This window comes from Macrosteles quadrilineatus, unplaced genomic scaffold (assembly GCF_028750875.1).
Source record: "Macrosteles quadrilineatus isolate MER2022 unplaced genomic scaffold, UCM_ALF_1.0 Scaffold_4__1_contigs__length_99947679, whole genome shotgun sequence".
Lineage (NCBI taxonomy): Eukaryota > Metazoa > Arthropoda > Insecta > Hemiptera > Cicadellidae > Macrosteles > Macrosteles quadrilineatus.
Window position 1 is genome coordinate 33068873 of NW_026542597.1, and position 26756 is coordinate 33095628.

General features: G+C 32.3%; 1 protein-coding gene across 1 annotated transcript in view; it reads left to right on the top strand.

Moving 5' to 3' along the window:
- Positions 1-3153: 3153 nt before the first annotated feature.
- Positions 3154-26756, top strand: part of LOC128992489 (excitatory amino acid transporter-like) — a 47764-nt gene continuing 24161 nt past the window's right edge. The window contains exon 1 of the mRNA XM_054416080.1: positions 3154-3306. Within this exon, the coding sequence (XP_054272055.1) occupies positions 3245-3306 (62 nt within the window). The 5' untranslated portion in view covers positions 3154-3244. The remainder of the gene's footprint in view (positions 3307-26756) is intronic.

Sequence of the window (26756 nt, forward strand, 5' to 3'; positions counted from 1 at the left end):
AACAGCTGATTAGTTGAATTTCGAATCATTACAGTTTTGCTTCTCCTCTCTCAATCCTTGAACCTCATTGTTTCGTTACCCGTGTTGTTATGAGTAAAACTATGATGTTATGAATGTAAACAATGCTGTTATGAGATACTTTTCAAATCTAAGAACTGTACTGAAACGGCTACTTTAAAAAACGGTCGTAGGTAAAACATTTAACGAATCAGTTTTCCGTTAAATATTATTTAATGTATTACTACTGTTTAACGGATCTTCAATATAAATGTAGCTAATTTCTAATAGTAATTTTATTACTGTTGGTTTTTAAATTGTTAGTCCTCCAGTATTAATGTATTATTGAAAATGCAGGATTTTTTTGCGTCAAAATTTTTGCAAAGTAATAAGCTGTTAATATTGATTTAAAATAGTTTATCTGTATTAATGGTTAGCATCTTGGTCCTTTAGGAGTGAGAGGTGAGAGTAGTGGGTTCTTTTCTCCGCGTATTCTCAACATGTGGGGGTTTGGACCTGAAAACCATTAGTGTTCAACAATTCATAGTGCCACTAAGTTAAAGCTCATTCCCTTCGTAAATAGTGATGATGTAATAAGTAATTTATAAAAAATGCATTATATAGTCCTTTGAATTGCAAACAAAATGGTACAAACCCCATCTTCGCAAAAATTGCGGTTCATAAGTTATTGCAACTTATGTTATTTTCCCATAAAACCCCTATTAAAAAAACAATCGGATTTTATTAAAAAGACGGGTTTGATTAAAATTCATGTGTTATGGCCCTTATAGTAAAACAAATAGTGCGACCACCCAATTGCTGAAAGTTATTGCAGCTTGGACATTTTCCCTATAAAATATCATAGTTACCCATGATAAAGGTTGTTCACAAGCTAATGGAAGAAAGTATGTCATATTGCTGATACTGTTCATTGTAATTTGTTACAATAATCCTTGGTACCCAAACACCATATGTAATCATAATAAAAATTTGTTAGCTTAGGCCTAGTGTAATAGTTATATAAAATGTAATAATTTATCCAGAACAGTATTCCTGGTAAACATGTTATAAAAGACTTAAGTATGAGATATGGTCGTAATATCTATTACATTAAAACTCTCATAAAACTCTTTACGTACAAAAAACTGTTATTGACAATTTAAAAATTAAATGTATATCTGTGGACATTACGCCTGAAAAAGGCATGATTACGATGACGTTCACAACTTTAAAACGGTTATATGTAAAGATAAACAAACTACAAATTCAAAAGAGGTTAAAATTGCCTTTTAATTGATTGTGAAATGATCAAGGGATTCATCAAACGCGTTCTCTCTAAAGTTGTTTCACGTAAATTAAATTGTGTAATAAATTAAAGCCCAAGATTGGTGCAAATTAGGAGCAAATATTTAGAAGTTAGAGTTCAACAAGTGGTTGTGTAAAACCAAACTTTTCTGTTTCAAATAACTTTTAAAACAACATTAATTTCCATATTAAATGAGTCACAAAATAAACAGTTATTTGGAAAATCTAATACCGACGAGACAGTGCGGTTATTGTTAAGAATACATAACGAACAATATTTTATTACCTATCTGTCTAAATTCAATGCGTAAATAAACAAATATATTATTCGGATAACAGGTATGATAGTTCTTAAAGCAAACAAACTAATGTCTGCTTAATCAAATGCTACCTGTATCAATAATGGTATACTGTATATGGTATTGCAGATACATTAATCTAAGTGTCACAAAGGGTAGCATATATTTATTGAATTTGTATATAAGTATATGTGGAAAACATTTGCATGATATTAATATCCTTAATATTACCAAAGAGGGCGTGGTACAAACAGTACCTTAATTCAATTAATTAGTTCATTCGTGCATCTACTTCACATAGTGTTTTGATACCAATACAAAACATTGTGGCAAAACTATAAAGCCTCTAAATAATCTGTAAGTATTAGAACATTTTTGGTTTTTACGATCCACGTCATCATAGGGCGCTAGTTTCTAGCCCGAGCTTGATTTACTATTACTTCAAGTAAGTCCTAGAGGGTTGTGGCACATTTTGAAAAGCCATGGTCGTTATGAAGATCCGGATATTTGAGACCGGTAAGCGAAGGTTCAAGACTATTTGTTTACATAATAAAGAAATGTGAACATTGTATAGGCAAAAGTCTAGACATCTACTAAGAGGTTTGGACTGAGCAAAGATGAGTCATCTGAATAAATTATTTTAGATAGTATATTTATAAAACATCAGTTAAAAGCATTAAGCTCTAACGATCTTCCTGTTTTCCATTCTATTTATAACACACGCAGAAAAAATAATTTCACAAAGGGCTCAAATGTTACAATTTGATTAGACGACGGCACCAGTGCCGCGAACTCCTCCCCGCCCCAGTAGTTTTACGAATTGTGGGGTTGCATTGCATGGACCAACCTTCATCCCTTCAGATCCATCTACCCAAACGGATCTGCTACCAATTACAGTTCAGTGTTAGTGTCTAGCATACACCACAAGTCATCACTAATTTGCCAAACCGCAAATAAAAGTGTGAAACATTCTGCTGACACTAGTTACTGGATGCGAGATTATTGTTGTGTGATTGTTACTATTGACAGTCCATCCCCATCAAACACGGATAAGAATGACTAAGCTACACCTCTGACAGTTGACCATTGAGGTTTACAATAATGGCTCGTTGGTAAAGACGCTCAAGAAACGTCGTGAATCAATTTTGAAGTACTCCTTGCCCCACTCCCTAACCCGCACCAAAGGAATGTTGATCGTTTTCTACCTAAGTAAACTCTACCATTTGATACTCTCCAGCAGTCCAGCACACTTATGGGATAAACATAATTGTTTACTTATAAATTTGCCAAAACCCCCAAACCTTTATAACAGCCAACTTCATGCCACCAAGTCACAACAACCCCCCAAACATATTTTTCCCAAAACATTTCGAACAACTTCTTTTATGTGTGCCAACAGAGAAAATCCTTTTCTATTCCTGAAGCTAAACGTCATTGCAAACGTGATATCCCGGATAGATGGTCCAGGTAGCACGCTCTGCGGCAGGAAGAGTCAATGATGTGTCCGAGGGGGGCTCGGGGGGCGCCTGCGTACAGGGGCGCTACTCACGGCCCACCGTGGACAACACGCTCTGTCGCTCTGTCAGGCTGACATCGATTTGTACCATGGACAAGTGCGAGAGTGCGTGTGTGTGCGCGTAGCTATGTCGACCGTGACAGCAACCGCGCCGGCCAAAGACAATAATGACGAATCTCCTAAGAATCTGTAAGTAACGGACACTCTTATGTGGATATTTTGTAAAGTTTAAAGTTTTTTTGTGTTTTGGGAGAAGAAATATAAAATTGTGAAATATTGTGTAATACAAGTGTAAAACCAATGTGAGTGTCAAAACAACTGATAGTGACAAACACAACAGGTTTTTAAAGTTGTTTATAGTAGTTTCAACTGAGCAAATTTCTAATAATGTCATAAAATATAATTTTAGTTAAATTTCCGGTTCACTATTCAAACAAAATTGTTTAATCATAAACTTCTATTAAATCATAATTATAATAAATAAACCGAATATCAGTTTTATTTTTAGTTTTATACAATTTTGTATGTTAAAAAATGTAAATGTGGAAAATGTAACACAGACTATTTTTTATTTGCATAAAATTCGTCGTCAAATGTCACACGGCTCTCATTTGCGTTACATTGTCCCCGTTAATTTTCCTTCCTCAGAACTCACTTTACTTGTTGAACATTTTACGCTTCTTCAAATAACACTTTATATAATCCTCGTTAAATATACTTTGCTTCTACAATTGAACACCATAGACAATTTGTCATTTCCCAAACAATGTAACTGTTCTTAAGCAGTTTGTAATTATTTCCTCCCCTTTCAAACTGGCAAGTTGTTATTATTTTCGGTCAAATTTAAACATTAAACAACTAATAAGTTTGACAAAACGCAAAATCTAACCCTCATACCTTGCACGAGTAGCAATGCTAAATCAATATGTCCCTTAACGTAACTGGGCAGATATGTTAAATGTGGTACATCAGCACGTTTCGAACCCCCTCGCCTAACCTTTAAGGGGGGTTTTACGCCTCACTCATCCCTTATTCCACCCCATACCATTGTAATGGGGGGGGGTTAAAAGCACCCTAAAAGCCATTGTTGATATCGCTCTCACTTCATTGTTATCATGTTTGAAATTTGGGATTCACATCTTCTCCATTTTGCGCCTGAAAACTGTATAATTTTTAAACACCCTTAGTCCAATCAATAGTATGCCAAAAATATTTGTTAGGAAATTCCTACGCTGATAATTTTAATGCAGTTTTGCCTGCAATTATATATATATACAACCTTATTGTAATGAGTTAAATTGATCTCAAATCACAAAACTATATATTTGTGTTTAATTTCTAGAAACACATATTATTATTTGGATCTTTGAAGATTAAGTTTAAATTTCGTTCTTAATATTTATGACTGTACCACTGAACACGTAGTTAGGATTAAATTGTGAACGTCCAATTCCACCTACATAGAAATTACAAAATAATAGCCTCTACGTGACAAGGACTGCTAAGTTTGACTGGAAGAGTTTTTACGAAAAGCCAGGAGACATTAATTTATTTAATTTATTATTTTCGCTTCAAACGTGAGACTTAAACTACTTTTACCCATACAAGGAGGATACATTATAAGATGTTACTGATCGCATTACAACCTACAATTTAAATAAACAACTTTTTATGTTTAAGTGTTGTCTTAAAATTATAGATTTTACGATCCAAGCCCATACTTAAATTCACCTAGAATAAGAAATATTGTGAACAAGGAATATAAATTAGAAATACAACAAAGAACACGTCTAGGTTATAACAATATATATTAAGTGTTTATCGATGCCAGTAATTATTTTCCAGTCCATAAACTCGAGTTGTAAATCAAATTTATACGGTTAAAGTTTCTGGCGAAACTTGCACATTCCAGTTCTAAAGCTATTTTCAATTATTACTACAAGAATTTAGATGTTTAAGTTTTGTACTAACTTTTCTCATATACGTAAAGCATCGATTCTCCTTAAATTGTGTAAATACATGCTCCTCAACTTGCTAAACCTATATTTTACCGCAACAACGCTTGCTTGGGAATAATTGGATCACCTTTTTATTAGGATACTGTATTATATAAAGCTGTACGATTATATAATTGTCAATGTAACTATGAATATATTCTATATTGGGAGAGTAATATAACTAATTTTATGATTTAGTTGACTGAAATTTACACAACGATCTAGGCATGATTACCCATTATATGTTTTAATGCGAGATAGATTAAAATATAAATATAACAAGGAGGTATGACATATGGTCTAATTCATTCACTTTTTTTCAACAAATAAAAAAAGTAATTATGGTTGTGGTGAGTGCGCCAATAGACTGTTCAAAACCAGCTTGACAATGATTTGTTTAAAAAATATATTAATTTAGGTTTTGTTTATTCCAATAAATTTCCATAGTTTCCAAATTAGTTCATTCCTGGTTTTTGTACTTTATAAATTTATGTTTTTGTCATAATTATTAAATTCTATTTGCTGTCTGATTCTTAAATCGTTTTATCATAAAAGTAACAATCATAGTTAAAGAAGATTACCTACTTCTTCAATTGTGTTTAAAATAGATATCAGGGAAATAGTTTTAATGTATTAAAATATGTAATCGGACTTTTAAAAAGAAGTTGTATCTTTTTTATCGTTAGGAAGTTGGGTGATTCAGTACCTAGTTGAATGTCAAATACAATCCCAGATTGATTAAATAGTTATTTGTGCAACTAGTGAGAAAAGTTAGCAATTGACTCACTCGAGAGAAATCCTTACTCATGAGCCGTAGGCGAGTGTGGAATGGTTTCTCGAGTGAGGCAATTGTACTTTGAACTCGAGTTGCACATTATACTTTTCCTACAGTTACCATAAAACAAATAAATTAGCGAAGAAACATAACCTATTTTTACACAGAAGTGGACTTTTAATATAACATTTAATGTGAAGTGACAAATACAACAGTACAACAGCTGACCAGCTGATTTACAGCCAGTGCTGCCAACGTATTTCGCGCGCATACGACGTTGCCTGCATGTTACGCGCCCGCTATTTCGTGCCTTCACGTTGCAAATCTGGAGTGAGACAAAGTAATTAGAGTGAGACAATGTTGTCTCACTGATGAGCGAATTGGCCACTTTGCTTTCTCAAATCAGTGAGAGAACATGTACATTGTTAGGTAACTGTAGGAAAACTATATTGTAAAGGTGAATTAAATAAATAACGAAAACTGCTGATGTGCATCTAAAGCCTGTAAAAATAACGCTTGATAATCATCACTTCACATGTAGTTTTGAGTAGTGGTGAACTAGCAAAGATACCCCACTTTAGGCACGTTTTCCCCATAAGAATAACATGGGGATCATTTTTTGGCCACCAATTCCAAAAATCCTGATCTTTGCCTAAATATCCCTATATAATTGTTAAACCTTATTTCTTACTTATTCCCTATATATATTTGATATTAAGCAAAAAAAAATTATTGACCCATGCATGTGTATATGTATAGTAGTATAGGTTGTCGCCGCCGTTTTTTGGGGGTCGAGGTTTTTTGAGCCAACTCCCCGCCCATGCCTAATTGCTAGTACATCTAACATTCCCCTTTCTAGTTGATATGTTGATATGTTGTAGTCTATATTTCTGTCTTATCTATATATATTAGTTGTATGAGTTGTTTAATATTTTCATTTCTTTGTCTTTTGGGATATACCTCTTAAACTTACTCTTGGGCCTATACAAGCCTATATAAATGTACAACTCCATATCTATCCTACTAATATTATAAATGAGAAAGTTTGGATGTATCCTACTAATATTATAAATGAGAAAGTTTGGATGTATAGATGTATGGATGTATGGATGTATGTTTGTGACAAGTGAACGCGAAAAATACTGGTCGGATTGGGCTGAAATTTGGCATGATGATAGCTCACATTCCCGATTAACATATAGGCATATTCTTATTTCAAAAATCCTTTCGGGCTCCGCCCCAGTGGCTCTGGAGTTTCCCATGTTAACCTTATGAGAAATGGAATTATTGAATCTTAACAGCTGTTTCAACTAAACAAGTTGGTTCTGTTCTATGATGTTCAATAGCATTAAAGTTACAAGGATTACCAACAGGGTGCAGCACTATTATTTCTTTTACATTTATGTCAACAGCTAATTTGCAACCAAAAGGTGAGTGAGCGTAGCGAACGAACTTCAACCTGGAGGCGAGTTAGCGTAGCGAACGAGCTCCAAACTAAAGGTGAGTGAGCGTAGCGAACGAGGTCCAACCTAAAGGTGAATGAGCGTAGCGAACAAACTTCAACCAGGACGTGATTGAGCCATGCGAACGAGATAATCTTGAAAATTAAGAAGTTAAACGGGGCAAAGCCCGCGGGTTACAGCTAGTATTGTATAATTTCAAATCCATCTCCAACACCCATTCACATGTATATTCTCAAAATCATCAACTTGACAGTGCGAGGTTTGTACGCGAACTCGGCCGTGCTCCCGGCTCATGGCGTGCCCCTGGCTCACGGGCAAGCTCCTGCTTCTTGCTCCTTGTCCCTAGTGGTAGCTCTTGATTGAGTCCTGGGTGGGAAACCTCCTGTTGAAGTAATTTCTTAATTAAAAAAAAATTATAAATTTCAAAATGTTTAAAGTTAAATTTTGTAAATTAAAAATGTTAAAGTTAAATTTTATAAATTAAAATGTCTAAAGTTAAATTTTATAAATTAAAATTTTCTAAATTTATAATTTTATAAATTAAAGTTTTATAAATTTATAATTTTATAAATTAAAATTTTCTAAATTTATAATTTTATAAATTAAAATTTTTAAAATTTATAATTTTATAAAAATTTGGAAATTTCCCAAAAGTCTATATATAGAGGTGGCATCAGCCCGAGACCTCATTCCTAAACATGAAGCCGTCATGTCAACACTGCTCCGTGTCGCTCTCCACTAAAAGCAACCTGATTCGTCACTATAAGGTAATGCATCAAATGAATGTGAAACTGTGCAAGGTTTGTGATTTAATCTGTGATAATAACTTGGCTCTAAAATCGCATATATTACAAAGTCACAAGAGTTGTAATTTTTGTAAGAAAAATGTTGTTGGACATTTTAGAAGACATGTCAATTCTTGTAACAAATGTCCATACACAATGATTAAATTTGTTGGTGAATCAATTAGAGCTGAACTTGAAAATACTCTCAAGTCTTGTCCTCTGCCAATAAAATGGACTTTAGTAAGGAGAATTAAATTTATAAAATATTCAATGGATCAAAATGGAAAATTAGTTAATGAGAAAGAATGTATAGCAGATTTTAGAAGTCTTACTACCTTAACTATTGAGAAGAGAGATTTAAAGTCTCAAATTGAAAATGCACTTTTAAAGATTGATGCTTCCATACACAAATATCAAGCCCAAGGCAGTGGATGGATATATGACCATACTAAATATTGGCAGTTGCATGTTTACAAGTATAAGCCCCTAACTCCAAAGTCATATATCCCCACACCAAAAAGTATTCAATCAAAACATGCTGTTTTAAATATAAAGAATTCTGACAATAAATGCTTTCTTTGGTCAATTTTAGCAGCTTTATACCCAAGGAACTTTAATGAACATGCTGAAAGGGTCTCAAACTATACACCCTATGAAAATCAGTTGAATATGACAAACATAAAGTATCCTGTGAAAATATCTGATATAGATAAATTTGAAATACAAAATAATATAAGTGTTAATGTATTTGGAGTTGAAGGCCAGAAATGTGTATATCCATTAAGAACAACCAAACTGAATAGTAATACCCACATCGATTTATTGTTATTACAAGAAGGTCGTAAATCACATTACTGTTTAATTCGTGATTTTGATAAGTTAATGCTGCGGTCTACAAAATATGACCATAAGAAACATTTTTGCAAGTTGTGTTTGCAACATTTTTACACTAACGATATATTAGAACGCCACACAATATATTGTAAAAACTTTGATGCTCAACGAGTGGAAATGTCTAAACAAGATACATTACAATTTAAAAACTATAAATATCAACTTAAAGCCCCATATGTAATTTATGCAGATTTTGAATGCTTTATAAACTCTAATATACATATTCCATCGGGATTTGCATTTGTCGTAGTAAAAGATTCAAAAATTATTTCTGAAGAGTTGTACAGTGGCACAAATGTTATGGATGTGTTTTTTGAAAGATTATTTCAGACTTATGATTATATTAAAAATCAAATGGCAATATATATTCCTCTTCAAATGACCCCTGAGCAAGAGGCCCTTTCCAAAACTCAACACATTGTCATATTTGTGAAAAGCCCCTATATTTTGATCGGGTGAGAGATCATTGCCATTCTTCTGGCCAATACCGTGGAGCTGCCCACAATGATTGTAATTTAAATTATAAAGTAACAAAGAAAATCCCAGTATTCTTCCATAACTTGAAAAATTACGATGGACATTTAATAATGCAACATTTGGGAAAATTTAATAATCGTAAAATTAATTGTATAGCTAAAGATATGGAAAAATATATATCATTCTCTGTTGATGATTTAGTATTTTTAGATTCATACAACTTTCTGTCCCTTCCATTATATAAATTGGCTTCCAATTTGAACACATTTAGATTCATACAAAATCCACTACTACAACGTAAAGGTGTATATCCCTATGAATATATGACGGGACCAGATAAGTTCGCAGAGTCTCTACCCCCAATTGAAACATTTTACAGTTCTATAACTAAAGAACATATCTCTCCCAATGAATATGAACATGCTAAAAATGTATGGACCCATTTTAATATAAATAATTTACAAGAATATCATGATTTATATCTTAAAACAGATGTATTGCTACTGGCTGATGTGTTTGAGACATTTAGAGACCTGTGTTTAAAAGATTACAAACTTGACCCTGTACATATGTATTCACTTCCTGGACTTACATGGGAGGCCTGTCTTAGAATGACAGGAATAAAATTACAATTATTCAAAGATATTGATATGCATTTGTTCATAGAAAGTGCGATTCGAGGAGGAGTCAGTATGATTTCTACACGTTACGCTAAAGCAAATAATAGATATATGGGTGAACACTATGATCCCAATCAAGAGAGTGTCTATTTAATATATTTAGATTGTAACTCGCTATACTCCACAGCTATGTGCGAGCCACTGCCTGTGGATGAATTCCGTTGGACTAATGAGATGGACTACAAATATAATCAAAATGATGAGTTTGGATACATTTTAGAAGTTGATTTAAAATATGATAAAAGCTTACATGATTTACATAATGACTATCCATTAGCACCAGAGAAAATGAATGGCAAATTAATACCAAATTTAAATGACAAAACTAAATATATTTTACATTATAAAGCATTACAAAAATATGAGGAATTGGGTTTGATTGTTACAAAATACCACAGAATTTTAAAATTTAGACAATCTAAATGGCTTGCACCCTATATTAATTTTAATATTGAAAAACGAAAAAGTGCTAAAACTGATTTCGAAAAAGACTTTTACAAATTGTTAAATAATAGTCTGTTTGGTCGAACAATTATGAATCAACGCAAGTTTCGTGATATATATCTCAAGGATGAGTCACTATTAACAAAATATGTCACTAATCCAAGGTTTGATTGTAGCAAAAAGTTTGATAACAATTTACATGCTATACATTTAAATAAATTAGTTGTAAAGTTTAATAAACCTATATATTTAGGAATGACCATTTTAGATATTAGTAAAGTAATAATGTATGATTTCCACTATAATTATATGTCAAAATTTAAGAATAAAAGATTTCTAATGACAGATACAGATTCATTAATGTATGCTATAGTTACAGAGGATTTTTACAAGGAAATAGAATGTGACTTACAACATTTTGATACCTCTGGATATAGTAAAGACCATTTCTTATACTCTGATAAAAATAAAAAAGTCACTGGAAAGTTTAAAGACGAATTAGATGGTCATATTATGTATGAATATTGTGGTTTAAGACCAAAGTTATATTCTTATATTCCTCTAAAATGGTTATATGAAGAAGACAAGCAAGCTTTAGAGGTGAAGAAAGCTAAAGGAGCTGATGGTGCTACAGTTAAACATCTCCTCAGACATCAACATTATTTGAACTGTCTTGCAACTGGGCAAGATTACTATGAGAATGTGACAAGAATTAAATCTACAAATCATCATCTTCAAACCTTGACCATGAACAAGAAAGTACTATCTTTTGATGACGACAAGAGGTTTATTCTAGAAGATGGCATCAATACTCTTGCGTTTGGTCATTATAAAATTGATGTTCAAAATGTGTAGATATATAATAAATACAAATGTTAAAAAAAATCTTTCATTTATTTACCCTTACCATCCTCTTGATAGAATTGGTCAAACATAAATCTATATTTGCCATTATTCTTTGACCTTTCTTTGTCTATTACGAAAAAGCCATATTTAGTTTTATCCCAACATTGGTGGCAGAGATTTTTAAATTGGTCAAATGAAAAGTCATTACCAACATGATTGTGATATACATGTTTTAAATTTAAATCATCTTGTTTAAATAATATTAGGAAATTTACATTATCACGTAAATGTTTGTGTACTTTGCTGTAAGATTGACACAAGTAAAAAAAGTTAATATTTTTATGTCGACCCATTGAGAAAAATTGTGTAATATTTGGACTATTTATGTCATCAAACACAACAACTGACTGTGATTTTACATCATTTGGTGTGATTTCACAGTCAGTAAACGTGTGTAATTTCACTTCGTCACACAAACTAAATATTTCAATTATTTTTTTATATTTTTCTTGTTCTAAAGATTTAGATATTAAATATAAGTTTGTAAATTTTAATCCTTCCTTTCTTACAATTAAGTTATAAATTACAACCGTCTTCCCACTTCCACTTGGACCACAAATAACACATCGAATATTGGTAGGAAATAGACCCAACTTCTTTGGTATATACTCCTTAGTATGTGATATTTTAAATTTTTGTTTTTGTTGAATAAAAGACATTTTTTATATAATAAAAATGGTAAAAAATGTTAATAAGAAAACATGTAAAAAGGGCAAAGATTTATTCCTAAAGCCTTACAGGGGTCGAGGGTTATTGAATACTCTTATAAATAACCTTCCATTCCCACTTCACATACCATCATATCGGTACTGTGGACCTGGAACGAATATACGTGAGAATATAGCTAAAAATGTACCTCCAAAAAATAAACTAGACTCTTATTGTAAAGAGCATGACATATTCTACATGAATAATCCCGATACCGCTGCTCGGAACAAAGCAGACATGAGATTAGCAGACTTAGCTTGGACTAGAGTAACGGCGAATGATGCAAGTCTTGCTGAAAGAGCTGCTGCTTATGCCGTGACAAATTTGATGAAGGCAAAAGCAAAGATGGGAATGGGATTAAAATTTAATAAAAAAGATGGACAACTACCAGCTGTTAGAGGCCGCAAAAGACGTGCCTCACTTCAGAGGGGTGTACCTAAAAAACGAGCTAAAAAATCTAACACCAAGAGTAAAAGAGTGCGGAATAGTTAATTTAGACAGTTCATCTGGCACACATTGGACAGCTTATCGTAAAAATAAAGATATTGTAATTTATTTTGACCCATTTGGAATCCAACCTCCAAAAGAAGTAATTAAATATTTTGAGGGATATAAAATCTACTATACAACTGATCAAATACAAGATTTAAATAGTTCTATTTGTGGAATTTTATGTTTATCATTCATAAAAAATATTTCTTTATAAAAATGGATTCATTTACTATAACATTTTCGGGTACAGAGTCAGAGCTAAAGTCAGTGTTCTTTCCTCCCATAGAATTAAATGATGATTATGTAATTGGATTAGTAGATTTTCAAAGTTATAATTCTATATTTAATGTGAAAAAACCTCTAAATACTTTAACATATTACAAAGTAGAGAAAATAACATTACCAAAAGGAGAGATCTCTGTCGATGATTTAAACCAGTTATTAAATGGCAAACTTAAAGTTATAATAGATAAAAATGGAGAAGCATTAATTAATACTAAATCCAAACTTTTATTTAAAGGGCTTATTCCAAAATTAAATCAACTTAAAGGCAACAAATTAACCATTAGAGAAGGTGATGATGTTTTCTATTATGACCACAATGTTCCAGTTACAATAGAAATTTCTGAAGGAACATATGAGGTGGTTGAGCTTGCAAAGGAAATTCAAAAGCAAGTCCCAGACTTTTTCCTTACAGCTAATAATAAAACTATGAAAGCGACATTACTTTCTAGCCACGTGTTTGATTTTACAAAACCATGTTTAGGATCTTTTTTATTGGGATTTAAAGGTGTTTCTACTCCTGGTGTTCAGTTTGAATCTACAAATAAAATAAACATTAATAATGTAAATGTGATTAGAGTAAAATGTAATATTGCAAACGGGTCCTATTTAAACGGAAACAAATCACACACCATACATAGCTTTTATCCAGAAGCTCCTCCTGGCTACAAAATTATTGAAGTTCCAAGAAATATTATATATTTTCCTGTAAATAAGAGAAGTTTAGATGTTGTCAGTATTACATTTGCCGATCAACACGACAAGGCAATTGACTTTAACGGAGAAGAAACTACAATTACTTGTCATATAAAAAAGATATGAGAATTTATAAGAATTTATCTGTAAGTGTGCAAAATGCTAGGTTCCTAAAGTCAATAGGACTAAAGTTAAAATTTTCTATTAATAAAAATGGAAGATTTTCTAGACGTTACAGGGAAATCCCAATTCGACGATAGTGTGGTTAAAATTACAAATCACTCCTATGTTCCCCACAATACTTTAGCAATAAATAATTCTGATGAAATTCGAATATGTATTAATAATCAAGATTTGCTAACTCTCCCATGTAGGAGTTATCTGTATATTAAGGGAGAAATTGAAAATCATGATAAAGGTCATTTTATAAATAATGCATTTGCGTTCTTATTTGATGAAATTAGATACGAAGTTGCAGGTAAAGAAATAGACATTGTAAGAAACCCAGGAATTTCTAGTCTTATGAAAATATTGAGTTCTTACAATAAAACTACTAAATTGACAAATGTAGCATTTGATTCTGACACGAATTTAAAAGAGTTCCATAAAGGTGGCAAGTTTAGTACATGTTTGCCATTAGAGCTGTTAATGGGTGTATTCGAGGATTTTAATAAGGTATTAGTAAATGTCAAACAAGAATTGGTGTTGAAAAGATCGAAAAATGATTTGAATTGTATATTAACAACTGCTAGTGCTCCAGCCAGTGGCACTGCTGATACGATTCCTAAAATTACACTTAACTCAATTCAATGGGTGATGCCACATGTGATACCATCAGATGGAGAGAAGTTACAATTACAAAAGATGTTATTACAAAATAAAAATTTGCAAATTGCATTTAGAAGTTTAGAGCTGCACGAACTTCCTTCATATCCCAATACTACAAGACATACATGGTCAGTAAAGACATCTTCAAGTTTAGAGAAGCCTAGGTATATTATATTTGGTTTCCAAACAGCTAGGGATAATAGTGCACGAAAAAGAACTGATGAATTTGATCACTGTAAATTAAAAAATCTCAAAGTATTTCTAAACTCTGAATATTATCCTTATAGTGATTTAAATCTCGACTTTGAAAATGGAGATGTCTCTAAAGCTTATGAGATGTTTATGAGGTTTAGAGAGACTTACTATAATACTATCCCAGATCCTATGATTAGTAGGGCTGAGTTTATGAAGAAATATCCACTAATTGTAATAGACTGTTCTAGACAGAACGAAACAGTGAAGGAAGGAATTGTTGATATTAAATTAGAGATTGAAACTGCAGAAAATGTACCAGCAAATACATCTGCATATTGTTTGATAATACATGATAAAGTGTTTGAGTACAATCCTTTGTCAAATGAGATAAATAAAATGTAAATAAAAGATGAAAAACATTCAACAAGAATTGGTTGACTCTGCAAATCAAATACGAGAGAAATATAGAGCTTTAAAACGTGGCAAGTTTCTAGAGGCTGAAGAGAGGTTCCAAACATTCCAACCTTTACTAGAGCCATTACAAGAGTTAAAAAAAATCACATCAGAGAGGCCTCGAATGGAGATTCTTCCAATGACTCCATCTAGAATACCAATAATACCAAGATTACAACCATTACAACCATTACAGCAATCCACCCCACAGAAATTAGATTTTGGTCTTTTAGCATCAGACTATTTAGGAAATTACCTCAGTAAAAGTAGTATGACAGACACTACATATGGTATTAGACGAGAAGCAAATAAATTTTTTATTGGAAATAAGGAAGTTGATATTGCCAATGATGATGTTACAGTTGCAAATAAAACCTACAAGGGGACAAAAGGTTTGTGGCAGTTGTTAACTTTAAAAGAACCTGAGAACTATACTCAAGCTGATTTGCAAAATTATAAAGAGATTTTGGAAGCTACAAATGGACATTTAAAGAGTTACAAAGATGGTGCACCAATTTCAAGTAATAGACATACTAAATATCTTAATATAATTAAACCTCTTTTTAGATCTGTTGGTGAAGGTTTGAGACAAGTGACTGGTAATAAAATAGACTATATTTATTGGGATGATCCTAATGAGCTTGTAGATAGGTTAAGACTTCTTTGGCTAAGTCGCCAAGCCGGTAACTCTGGAGTGGATAATGAAATAGATTCCATTATTGAGGAATTGAGAGAAAGTGGAATTATTTATTAAATAAAAATATGTTTATAGATAAATTTTATCGTTTATATAATCCATATAATAAGCCTGCAGAACCCAGGGCGGCAACCATGAGTAGTGAACCTACTTTAAATTTACAAGATGATAGTTGGAATGGTTTAAACCGTAAAATTGGTAATGTTAAAGATGGGGAGATGGTAGAAGATGTATCAACTTTGGGACAGACATTAACTAGAAAAGGTGATGTCTTTTTACAAGGTAAAACTAAATATGAGTTTTTAGAATCTAAGAATAAAAATTGGAATGCTAAAAAACAGAAAATTACTAATGTGGAAAAGGGTGAAAGTTTAGATGATGTGCCCACTTTACAACAGACTTTAATGCGAACAGATGGTGGTACATTTTGTACAAGACAATAAAAATTATGAATTTTTAGAATCAGAGAATGGTGTTTGGAATGCTAAGAAACGGAAAATTACTAATGTGGAAAAGGGTGAAAGTTTAGGTGATGTGTCCACTTTACAACAGACTTTAATACGAAAAGAAGATGGTAAATTTGTACAAGACGATAATAATTATGAATTTTTAGAATCAGAGAATGGTGTTTGGAATGCTAAGAAACAGAAACTTAGCAATTTGATGGAAGGTACAGATAGTAAAGATGCTGTGAATGTTTCACAAGTTCCAAAAATGGAAGCAGGCTATTGGAATTTTAATAATAAAAGGTTAGTACGTGTTAAACCTGCCATTGATGACACTGACTGTGTTACAAAAGAACAGACTATAACTTATAATAAAAAACTATATTGTTTTGATGCCAGAAATCTATTTATAAGAAATCTACCAAAAGGGGAACATTCGGATGACATTTGTCTAATGTCACAAGCTATGCGTTATGATGGATCGAAATTTGTGTGTGGAGAAAAAAATTTTAATTTGATGGAATATAATCCTGATTTATTAGTTGCTGACCCCACATCTTTGAGTGGATTTAAGTATATAGATAATAGACCATATATACCAGAAAACTATGTATTTAAAAGAATGGAAGATAATCTATTGATTGGGGCTAATGGTGATGTATTTAGAGTTACAGGAAAGGATGATGTTATAAAAAATGAATGAAATTGCATACGAACTTCATAAGCCTGCAAGAAAGAATTTCATTAGAAGGTCTTTTAAAGTATTGGGTATAAACGAAACCATACAAATAGATTTAATTGATATGCAAAACTATGCTAGAGAGAATTCTGGCAATAAATATATTTTAACTTTAATAGATACATTTTCTAAAAAAGCTTATGCTGCTCCACTAAAGAATAAGACAGGGTTAGTGGTTACAGAAGCCATTAAAACAATTCTACCAAAGGGGGTTAAAAACATTCAATCTGACAATGGAAAAGAATTTTTTAATCAATATTTTAGCAAACTAATGAAAAACTTAAATATTAATCACTATCACACTTTTTCTACAACAAAGGCTGCAATTGTGGAGAGGTTTCAGAGAACTTTAAAGAATTGGTTATATAGGGAATTTAGTGCTCAGGGAAGTTATAAATGGTTGGATTTACTTCCAAAGTTAATTCGAAAATATAATAATAAAGTGCATAGATCTATAGGAATGAAGCCTAACCAAGTGAATATTAAGAATAGTAAATATGTGCATAAGAGGTTGCATGAAAAGACTTCTAAAGTAGTGCAAGTTAAAAAGCCAAGATATAAGGTAGGTGATAGTGTGAGGATTTCCAAGTATAAACATGTTTTTAGTAAAGGTTATACTCCGAATTGGACAGGGGAACTATTTACAATAGCAGAAGTTAAGAATACAAAGCCTGTGACTTATATCTTGAAAGATGAAAATGGCAATATAATCAGAGGAGGCTTCTATACAGAGGAGTTGTTAAAGACCAAGTATAAAGACATGTATTTGATAGAAAAGGTAATTAGAAGGAAGGGTGATTTATTGTATGTCAAATGGCTTGGATTCCCAAGTAGCCAAAACTCATGGATTTCCACTAAGGATGTCCAAGGGGGCGCGCCATGAGCCGGGAGCACGACCGAGTTCGCGTACAAACCTCGCACTGTCAAGTTGATGATTTTGAGAATATACATGTGAATGGGTGTTGGAGATGGATTTGAAATTATACAATATAGATATGGAGTTGTACATTTATATAGGCTTGTATAGGCCCAAGAGTAAGTTTAAGAGGTATATCCCAAAAGACAAAGAAATGAAAATATTAAACAACTCATACAACTAATATATATAGATAAGACAGAAATATAGACTACAACATATCAACATATCAACTAGAAAGGGGAATGTTAGATGTACTAGCAATTAGGCATGGGCGGGGAGTTGGCTCAAAAACCTCGACCCCCAAAAAACGGCGGCGACAACCTATACTACTATACATATACACATGCATGGGTCAATAATTTTTTTTTTTTTGCTTAATATCAAATATATATATAGGGAATAAGTAAGAAATAAGGTTTAACAATTATATAGGGATATTTAGGCAAAGATCAGGATTTTCGGAATTGGTGGCCAAAAAATGATCCCCATGTTATTCTTATGGGGAAAACGTGCCTAAAGTGGGGTATCTTTGCTAGTTCACCACTACTGTTTTGAAATACTCCCTATTTGACTTGGTATGAACAATCTATAGGAATCCGAAACTTTGCACAACTATAGAAAATATACCACATATTTTGGTGACAGGTAGAGTTTTATCATTTCCTTATAAAATGGATGTGTTTAAAGGCTTGGTGTTAGGTTATCAATTTAATTCAATCAATTATCAATTATGTTAGATGGGGACGCCACCTACATACTTATTTTAATGAAATAGGTCTATGGATAATCTCTAGTATTTCGTCTCTAGTCCTGCACAATTTCAGCTCACTTTGTTTTGTACTTTTCTTGGATTCATACTCAAAAACATCCAAATTTCACGTTTATATATTAGTAAGATAATTTTTCTATTTTTGCAGAAGAGCGGCTTATCCTAGATTACATGTTTTATATAAGTCTGTTAACAGCTAAGCTCGTTCTTAACGCGTCGTTGCCTCTTGGCCAAAACACTTCCAAGAAGCTAAGTGAAGCGCTCTCGTGCGTGAAGGGTTGGTACTCGAGGCGTTAAGGCATAGAACTTACACACTCTGTACTCTAACACTGCCTATATATTATACTGCTGCAGGATGACAACCCTGTTCTCTTGTTGTTCAAAGGTTTTTTGTTTGGAGTCCTGTTCTCTTCTTGAAAGGTTTGACAGTAATTTTTTAATTTCATATGAAGTTTAATAATTCAATATATCCTTACTTGTTTTGATGTTTAAGGTCAATAGGCTGTCACCTCAAATCAATCTTGAATCAATTTCTGCACCCAATCTTTGTTAAGGATTAAATAATCAAAATGTAATAAAATGTGAAAATAGTCATAAAATGTAACTAAATTTTATAGGTTATTGCCCACCTATGAAATATTATATATGTTTTTTATAGGTCCAATTACGTCGACTATTTTGCAGTTGTTAAAATTTCTACTTAAACAAGATACAAATTAAATCGATTATATTTAGTGCCTTCACTGGCTCCGTATTTAATAATAGTCCTGTATGCTGTAAATTATTATCTTTATATTTTGTCCAGAAGAAATTGAAAAACGATTAATTTTAAGTGGGTCAGGGAAAACTATAGTTTGTCAATAATAAAATAATATCAATAAGAAATATAGGCGAATTTTCTCGAAAACGGCTCAAACGATTGTGATATTTTAGTATGCTTTAGCCCTTTAAATTTTGAATAAAATGGTATAACGCCCATTGTCGTACGAATTACGGTTTAGAAGCTATTGTAACTTATGTTATTTTCCCATTAAAACCGAATAAAATACCGGAAAATCGGATAAAAAAACAGTTTTGATTAAAACAAATTACGTTATGGTCCTAATAATTCTAAACAAAATAATGCAACTCCCTATTGCTGTAAAAATTACAGTTCAAAAGTTATTGCAACTGTTGTGCTTTTCCCTATAAATAGCATAGTTACTCCCACCTTACAAATAAAAACGTCGTTGACAAGCTAAAGGGTTAAATTATGTGTCAGATTGCTGATACCGTTTATTTTTGTAAGGCATTGAATAACAGAATTTTAAGATCGTATATTTATTGATTTGATTTGTATATCAGTAACAGCAAATAAAATAGACTTAGTTTGCATTATATTATGTAGCAGTCACGGATATTACAACAGAAACGGTTTTGACCATAAACAAATTACTTCACTGGCCAGAAAGTAAACATTTTGTTATTAATATTGAAATGGAACGGTCACAAAACTTCCAAACCAGCTGTTACGACTATTTGTATAGATATTCGGGTTATTGGCATTATTTGTTTATGGCTCATGTCCTTTCTGTTTTAATATTCGTGTACAAAACAATGAGAGAAAGCCATCTCAAAATCGTATGTGACAGTGAATAGTCAGGACTATAATTGGCCTATCTCCAACGTCCATGTAGGCAGCACCCTGTACCAAAGGCGGATCAGCAGCTTATGTTGGATTTCAAAAAATAATAACTTTCAGTTTTTTTTTGTTTAGTTTTTTTTTCACTTTGGAAATAATAACTTTAATACTTTTCGATGAAATGGCGACCATACAAAGTAGGTATTTTAAGCCAAGTATGAATGGAGATGAGTGTAGGATGAGGGGCGCGATCTTGTAGTCTTGTTAGTGACTAAGTGTATATATAATTTAAAACCCGTTAACCAACCATAACCTCGCAACTCGAGTAACACAATGAGGTACAATAGTAGACCGTTCACATAACGTTGGTTCTAGTTCCAAAACGAAGCCCACTCCGTTTCCATTGTTCACTCAAAGCAATCATTTTCCCTCTCTTTTGTTGCGTAATGATTCCCTTTTCCCGCCTTTTTAGCAGCAAAGGGACCATGAGTCGTTAGGAAACTCGTAAAAGTGAGATCTGGATGAATTCAGCGTTTATTTTAGTCCAATTTTAAAACTTTTGAAATTAAAATTTTAAACTTAAAAAAAACATTCAAACTGAGCCACCGACTCACCAAAACCCTCACTGTACTCATTTAAAAACCCCTTTCAATAACAAAAACTTCTATTTCCTACTATCAATACTAGATTTATGCTATAATTCATTTTTAGGTACTTATATGTTTATTGATAACGTGTTAATATTTTTGCTTTAAATCATGGTATTAAGTTTTATCAACTTACTCAGGACTGTGCTCTGAAGTTGTCAAAATATGTTTGACCTCATAGCCTGTTGGGTTTTGCAATTTCGAAAGCTGCATTGGTTTGAATATATCATCATAAACAAAAAATGTTTGTGGGATCCGGACTGTATAGTAGTTAGGAGACTACTAATAAGACTTCTGCCATAAAGAACCAGGTTCAAATTATACAATTTATTTAGATTTTTCTATATTATAATACTGTAATGCGAAATGGTAGCTTAGAGCATCGTGTAAACATTAAGTCCAGGTAACAAGTAAGCTAAACAATTCCTGAGGAGACACTATCTATAATCACTACAATAACACATTCGTCGGATTAAAAATATTTATTTTCAATCATACCAAATCGATTCCCTAGGATAACGATCCAAACAGGACATAGCATCATATGCATCAGATGACCGACCACACACGAGCAAAGGGGAAACACCCCATCGTTTGACCAGATTGACGGTGATAACGACCCAAACAGGACATAGCATGCATCAGATGACCGAGCACACACGAGCAAAGGGGAAACACCCCATCGTTTGGCCAGATTGACGGTGATTGTTGTGTTAAGGTTCGGAAACACGAACCCCCAATTCACAACTTCATTACCAAGCACCCCATCCCTGTCGGGTATCAGCACAGATGGTGGTTGCCATGGTAACGATGCTGATGCTGCTGATACTAACTAGCCATGCAGCGTCAGCAGAACTTGTGACCACGCTCTGTTTAGAATTTAATTTATATCGAATGTTCATAGATTTTTAAACTTTTTTAGGGATGGAATAAAAGAGTTATTTGTACGGATGAAATTCAATATCAATTACATTTTCGATATGTTTACACTTTATTGTAATATTAATAGCTACACTTACAGCTGTAGTTATTTGTAATAAAAGTGTAGATGTATCGAGCAGTGTTGATAGACGTATTTTTGTTTTATTCATAAAACATCACCAACAGTTTAAGTCCTTACCTAGAAGTTATTTAAACATTATACTATTAAATTATCTTTGGCTATTAATACAACTTCTAATGGATACGTGGTATTATACTTTATAGTAACGTCAATTAACATATAAAATCATAGGCTAACCAACACGTATGTTTTATCTAATGCCAATAGTAAATGTTTGTGCAATACAAGCTAATTAATGTAAATTTATGTCTCGTTAATTTCAACTAGGTATTTAAGGGTGTTTGGTCAAAAATTTGATGTCTTATTTTTTGTTATTGTTCAATTGTACTAAAAATTAGGGATACAAATATATAAGAAAAAATTATTTATTTTGAATATTAAGCGAGATATGGAGCTTGAAAGTAGTAAATTTTTAATCTTTGGTACCAGTTCACAGGGAGAATGGGTAATGCGATTCTCACCAAAATTTGCATTCAGGTGTGGAAAAATAAGATAATAATCACTAGCTATTTAAAATTAAAAAATTAAAAAAAAAATTTATTTTTTATTTTTTATAAATTTTTTAAAAAATTAAAAAAAAATTAAAAAAAATTTAAAAATAGCTCTTTGTTTTTGGGAAAAATGTATCTGTATGTTGAAATAAAAAAAAATGTGATATGTTAACTCGTTTGGGCTGTGAATTCGTACCTTTGATGCCTTGCGCTGTCGGAGCACTACTCGTTGAGAGTGTGTACACTAACACCGGGGCTTTAGAATTCAACGATAAACGTATTCTTTCAATGTTAAAGGATGTTAATAATTACGTGATGTTAAAGTATTCTAAAGCCCTGGTGTTAGTGTACAAACTCTCAACGAGTAGTGCTCCGACAGCGCAAGGCATCAAAGGTACGAATTCACAGCCCAAACGAGTTAACATATCACATTTTTTTTTATTTCAACATACAGATACATTTTTCCCAAAAACAAAGAGCTATTTTTAAGTTTAAAAAAAAAAAATTTTAATTTTTTTAAAAATTTATAAAAAATAAAAAATAAATTTTTTTTTTAAACTTTTTAATTTTAAATAGCTAGTGATTATTATCTTATTTTTCCACACCTGAATGCAAATTTTGGTGAGAATCGCATTACCCATTCTCCCTGTGAACTGGTACCAAAGATTAAAAATTTACTACTTTCAAGCTCCATATCTCGCTTAATATTCAAAATAAAACATGTTTTCTTATATATTTGTATCTCTAATTTTTAGTACAATTAAACAATAACAAAAAATCAGACATGAAAATTTGCGACCAAACACCCTTAATCAAATCAAATAACGAAGCCATAAAGACTGTTGAAATGTTAAGGTGTTCCAGTGAAAAACAAGTGTGCTTTTAAAATCCTAACCTGTCTAAAAACAATAAATTTTCAAACAAATCCTGGTTATAACAATGAAGTGAGAGAGGTATTTACTCAGGGGAGGTATAGAAGAGGCTACGATGACAGCTGTGGGCTTCTTATTAGCTGAGGGAACGCCATTACCGTAACAAAACGATCTAAAGACAAGTTTGGTTAGTTCGGTTAGGTTATGATGGATTAATTTTAGAATTAAAAAATAATAAAATTGAATTTGAGGCATTTATAATTTAATTTTATGAACAGAACTATTTTTGCGATTAGTAGGCCTAAACCTTCATTGCCAATGTACTCTCTACTACAGCGCTGTTCACGGAGGAATTTTGAACTAATGCCTCATTCGTACCTCCCCTAAGTCAGACCCAAGTGAGAGAAGTCAATAACACCTTTGTTGTCAAATTAACTTTATTTTTAGTTTATTGGAAATGCCAATTCATACATACGTCTTTTTAACAAACTTAAAGAAATATTCACTTTTTTCAAATTCATGGAACATCACGGTCATTGGAAAAAATCGGATTGTTAATTTTCCAGTAGAATTGATATAGTGCTGGAATCTTAATTATATTACCATTTTTAAAAGTTACATTGTACTCATTCGATCTCTTTTCTTCATCTTCTCTTCCGCCTTATCTCCCCAATCGATTTCAATCATTGTCCCTATTCTAATTAATTACGAAACCATGCCATCAACGTCAATTTTGTACCATTATTGTACTTTGTGTTGAGGGAAAAAATAGGTAATTTTATTAAACGTTTGTTCAATTTTAGTTACATTTTGCAAGTTAATAAGAACATTTATGAAAACATTGCGATGGTTGAATTAATTAAAAATATCTAAGAGTTTACAGAGAAAATCTTAAATTTACTTCAGCCGTGTAAAGAACTCATTTACATCACACATGCATCAGTACGAGTCCGCGAGTCTAACTGCACTAATCCAACACTCGATTGTTTTGCCACCAAATCCTCCCTTACTTCCCGCCTTTTCCACCCCGCTACCCACAACCCTCTTGAGCCTTCCAATATCATCATCTTACTCATCATCCGCACTAATGACTATGTTTATATAAACACTCGCCGGAATTCCTGTGGATCATTAAAATGATGCGGGGGAATGTTTTTTCTTTTATTCCCTCTCAGTTGGAAAAAGAGGAAGGTGAGGATTTTTTATTTCAAAGTGGACTATCTCACTCTGAATTATGTTTTAGTTATGAGTGAGTTGAGTTGCTGTTTTAGATATGGAAGAAGTTTTTTTTTTATGTGGTTAGGCTAATTTATATAAAATGCAATATATTAAAGTTTTAAAGACTTCAGTATTCCGATAGGATAGAATGGTTTAAGTTTTACGTTGTGTTATCGTTTGACTAATCTAAGGCTGTGAGTTAGTTTTTGAGTGTTAGTGAATCTTAAAACTTCTATTTTAATCGTGGCGATAACTAATAACATTGACTATTTACGAAATTACTAGAATAAGAAGTTTATCTTAAGCTGACTACGAAATATTATATACTAACATAAGTTAGTAATTCTTAAGTTATGAATAAACCATAAACCCGTTGAGTCTATACATAAATATAATGTAAACGTTAGAAAAATCTTATTTCGAGTACATAGTCTAGTAAAGTATGTTTTGAGTACAACTATAATAAAGAAGAGTTTTAGTGTATTATTTAAAGAACTAAAGTTTTGTTTTTTTTCGTTATGTCCATTTGTTACATTCTTTCATGTTAATGTTTGGTGGAAGTAAATCATTATTTTTCTTATTATTAAACTTGATTTTATAACAGGATGTGTTATTGATAGTGTTATAAATTGTTTGAGTGCAGGAGAGACGTAATCCACCTTTTGCCAAAATTCGCCATACAGTTACTATCACATTTATTACTTTAGTATTATAGTATAAGTATATAGCAGAAGTATATAGCATAAAGTAATTAATGATAGTTTCATGGATCTCAACTCGTTGACAACGTCATTTTCCATCAAACAATTTGTACGATGGACACAGCAGTTGCAATTATGTTGCCTTTTTCGAGAAATAATTGTTATAGCTCCCAGTAGACCATATTAAATGTATGTATGACAGCGGTTAGGATCAACATACCGAATTTCAATATCAAATTTCGGAGGCAAAGTTAGACCTGCCTGAAGGCGCTACCGAACCAGCCACGTTGTCATGGCAACCAATATCATCGATTGATGGTGATTATAAATAGTCGGGGATTACTTTTGCTTGAATTGCGACGTTACTTTTGAGCCTCATGCCTCGATGCTGCATTGAAATGTGCTTTTCAATCCATCTTTTGTGCCTAAACTCGATCGGCTTTCAATTTAGATATTCAAACTCAGATGATATGTTGGATGGATATTAACAGATAGTCTTCAAGCTCCAATCAATGTATTTTAATTAAATTTGATGCTTTTACTTTAATTGGTATTTAATAATTTTTGTAGCTTTCAGAATTGCTGAATTGTAAGGAATTATGGACCCAAATCAAAATTCCATGCAATTATTTTCCAATTACATCAACGGTCAATGTTAGGAAAATTAAATGAATGAACCTTGATTAGTATCGTTGGTGGCTTATCTCTGTAAGCTGGTATAGGTGATCATGGTACTAGTACTTTGTTAAAGGTGTTATTTATTCATTTGGCATATTTAGTTCACTTGATTATGCGAAAACGATTACGAAAAAACAATTCCTCTTAGTTTATCAGCAATGCGAAATTAGTTCAATATCATATCTACAATGTACGAGTCTAAGCCATAAACCACATATTTTATGTGACGATACAAAAGGTTGTTCCCAACAATTTTCAAATAAAAAAACTAAAATCGTTTTACTATGTGTACCTTCTGTACAACTAAAGTCAATCGTGTTAGTACTTAGATGGTAAGTACACCCTCCAAAACACAATATACAATATTATTCAAATAAGTCATCAAACATGTTGTAGTTTTTTTTAGCGAATTTCCCATATAGGGAATAAGCTATTACCGTAGTACTCATGGTAAGACCTGGACGCGGGACCGATTTTTTTTTTCGTTTTGAGGTCCCTAGAGGCCAAAAACACCATCCGTTCAAATTCATATATATATATGTGTGTCCGTCAGCACGATAACTCGAGCAAAAATGATCCGATTTTGATGAAATTTGGTACAAACGTGTATACGTACGTTTATTCGTACGAGTTCGCGATCCAGCATGATCGGACCATGGGAACGGGGGTTTACGGGGGGTTTTATGGGGTAAAAATAGGTTTT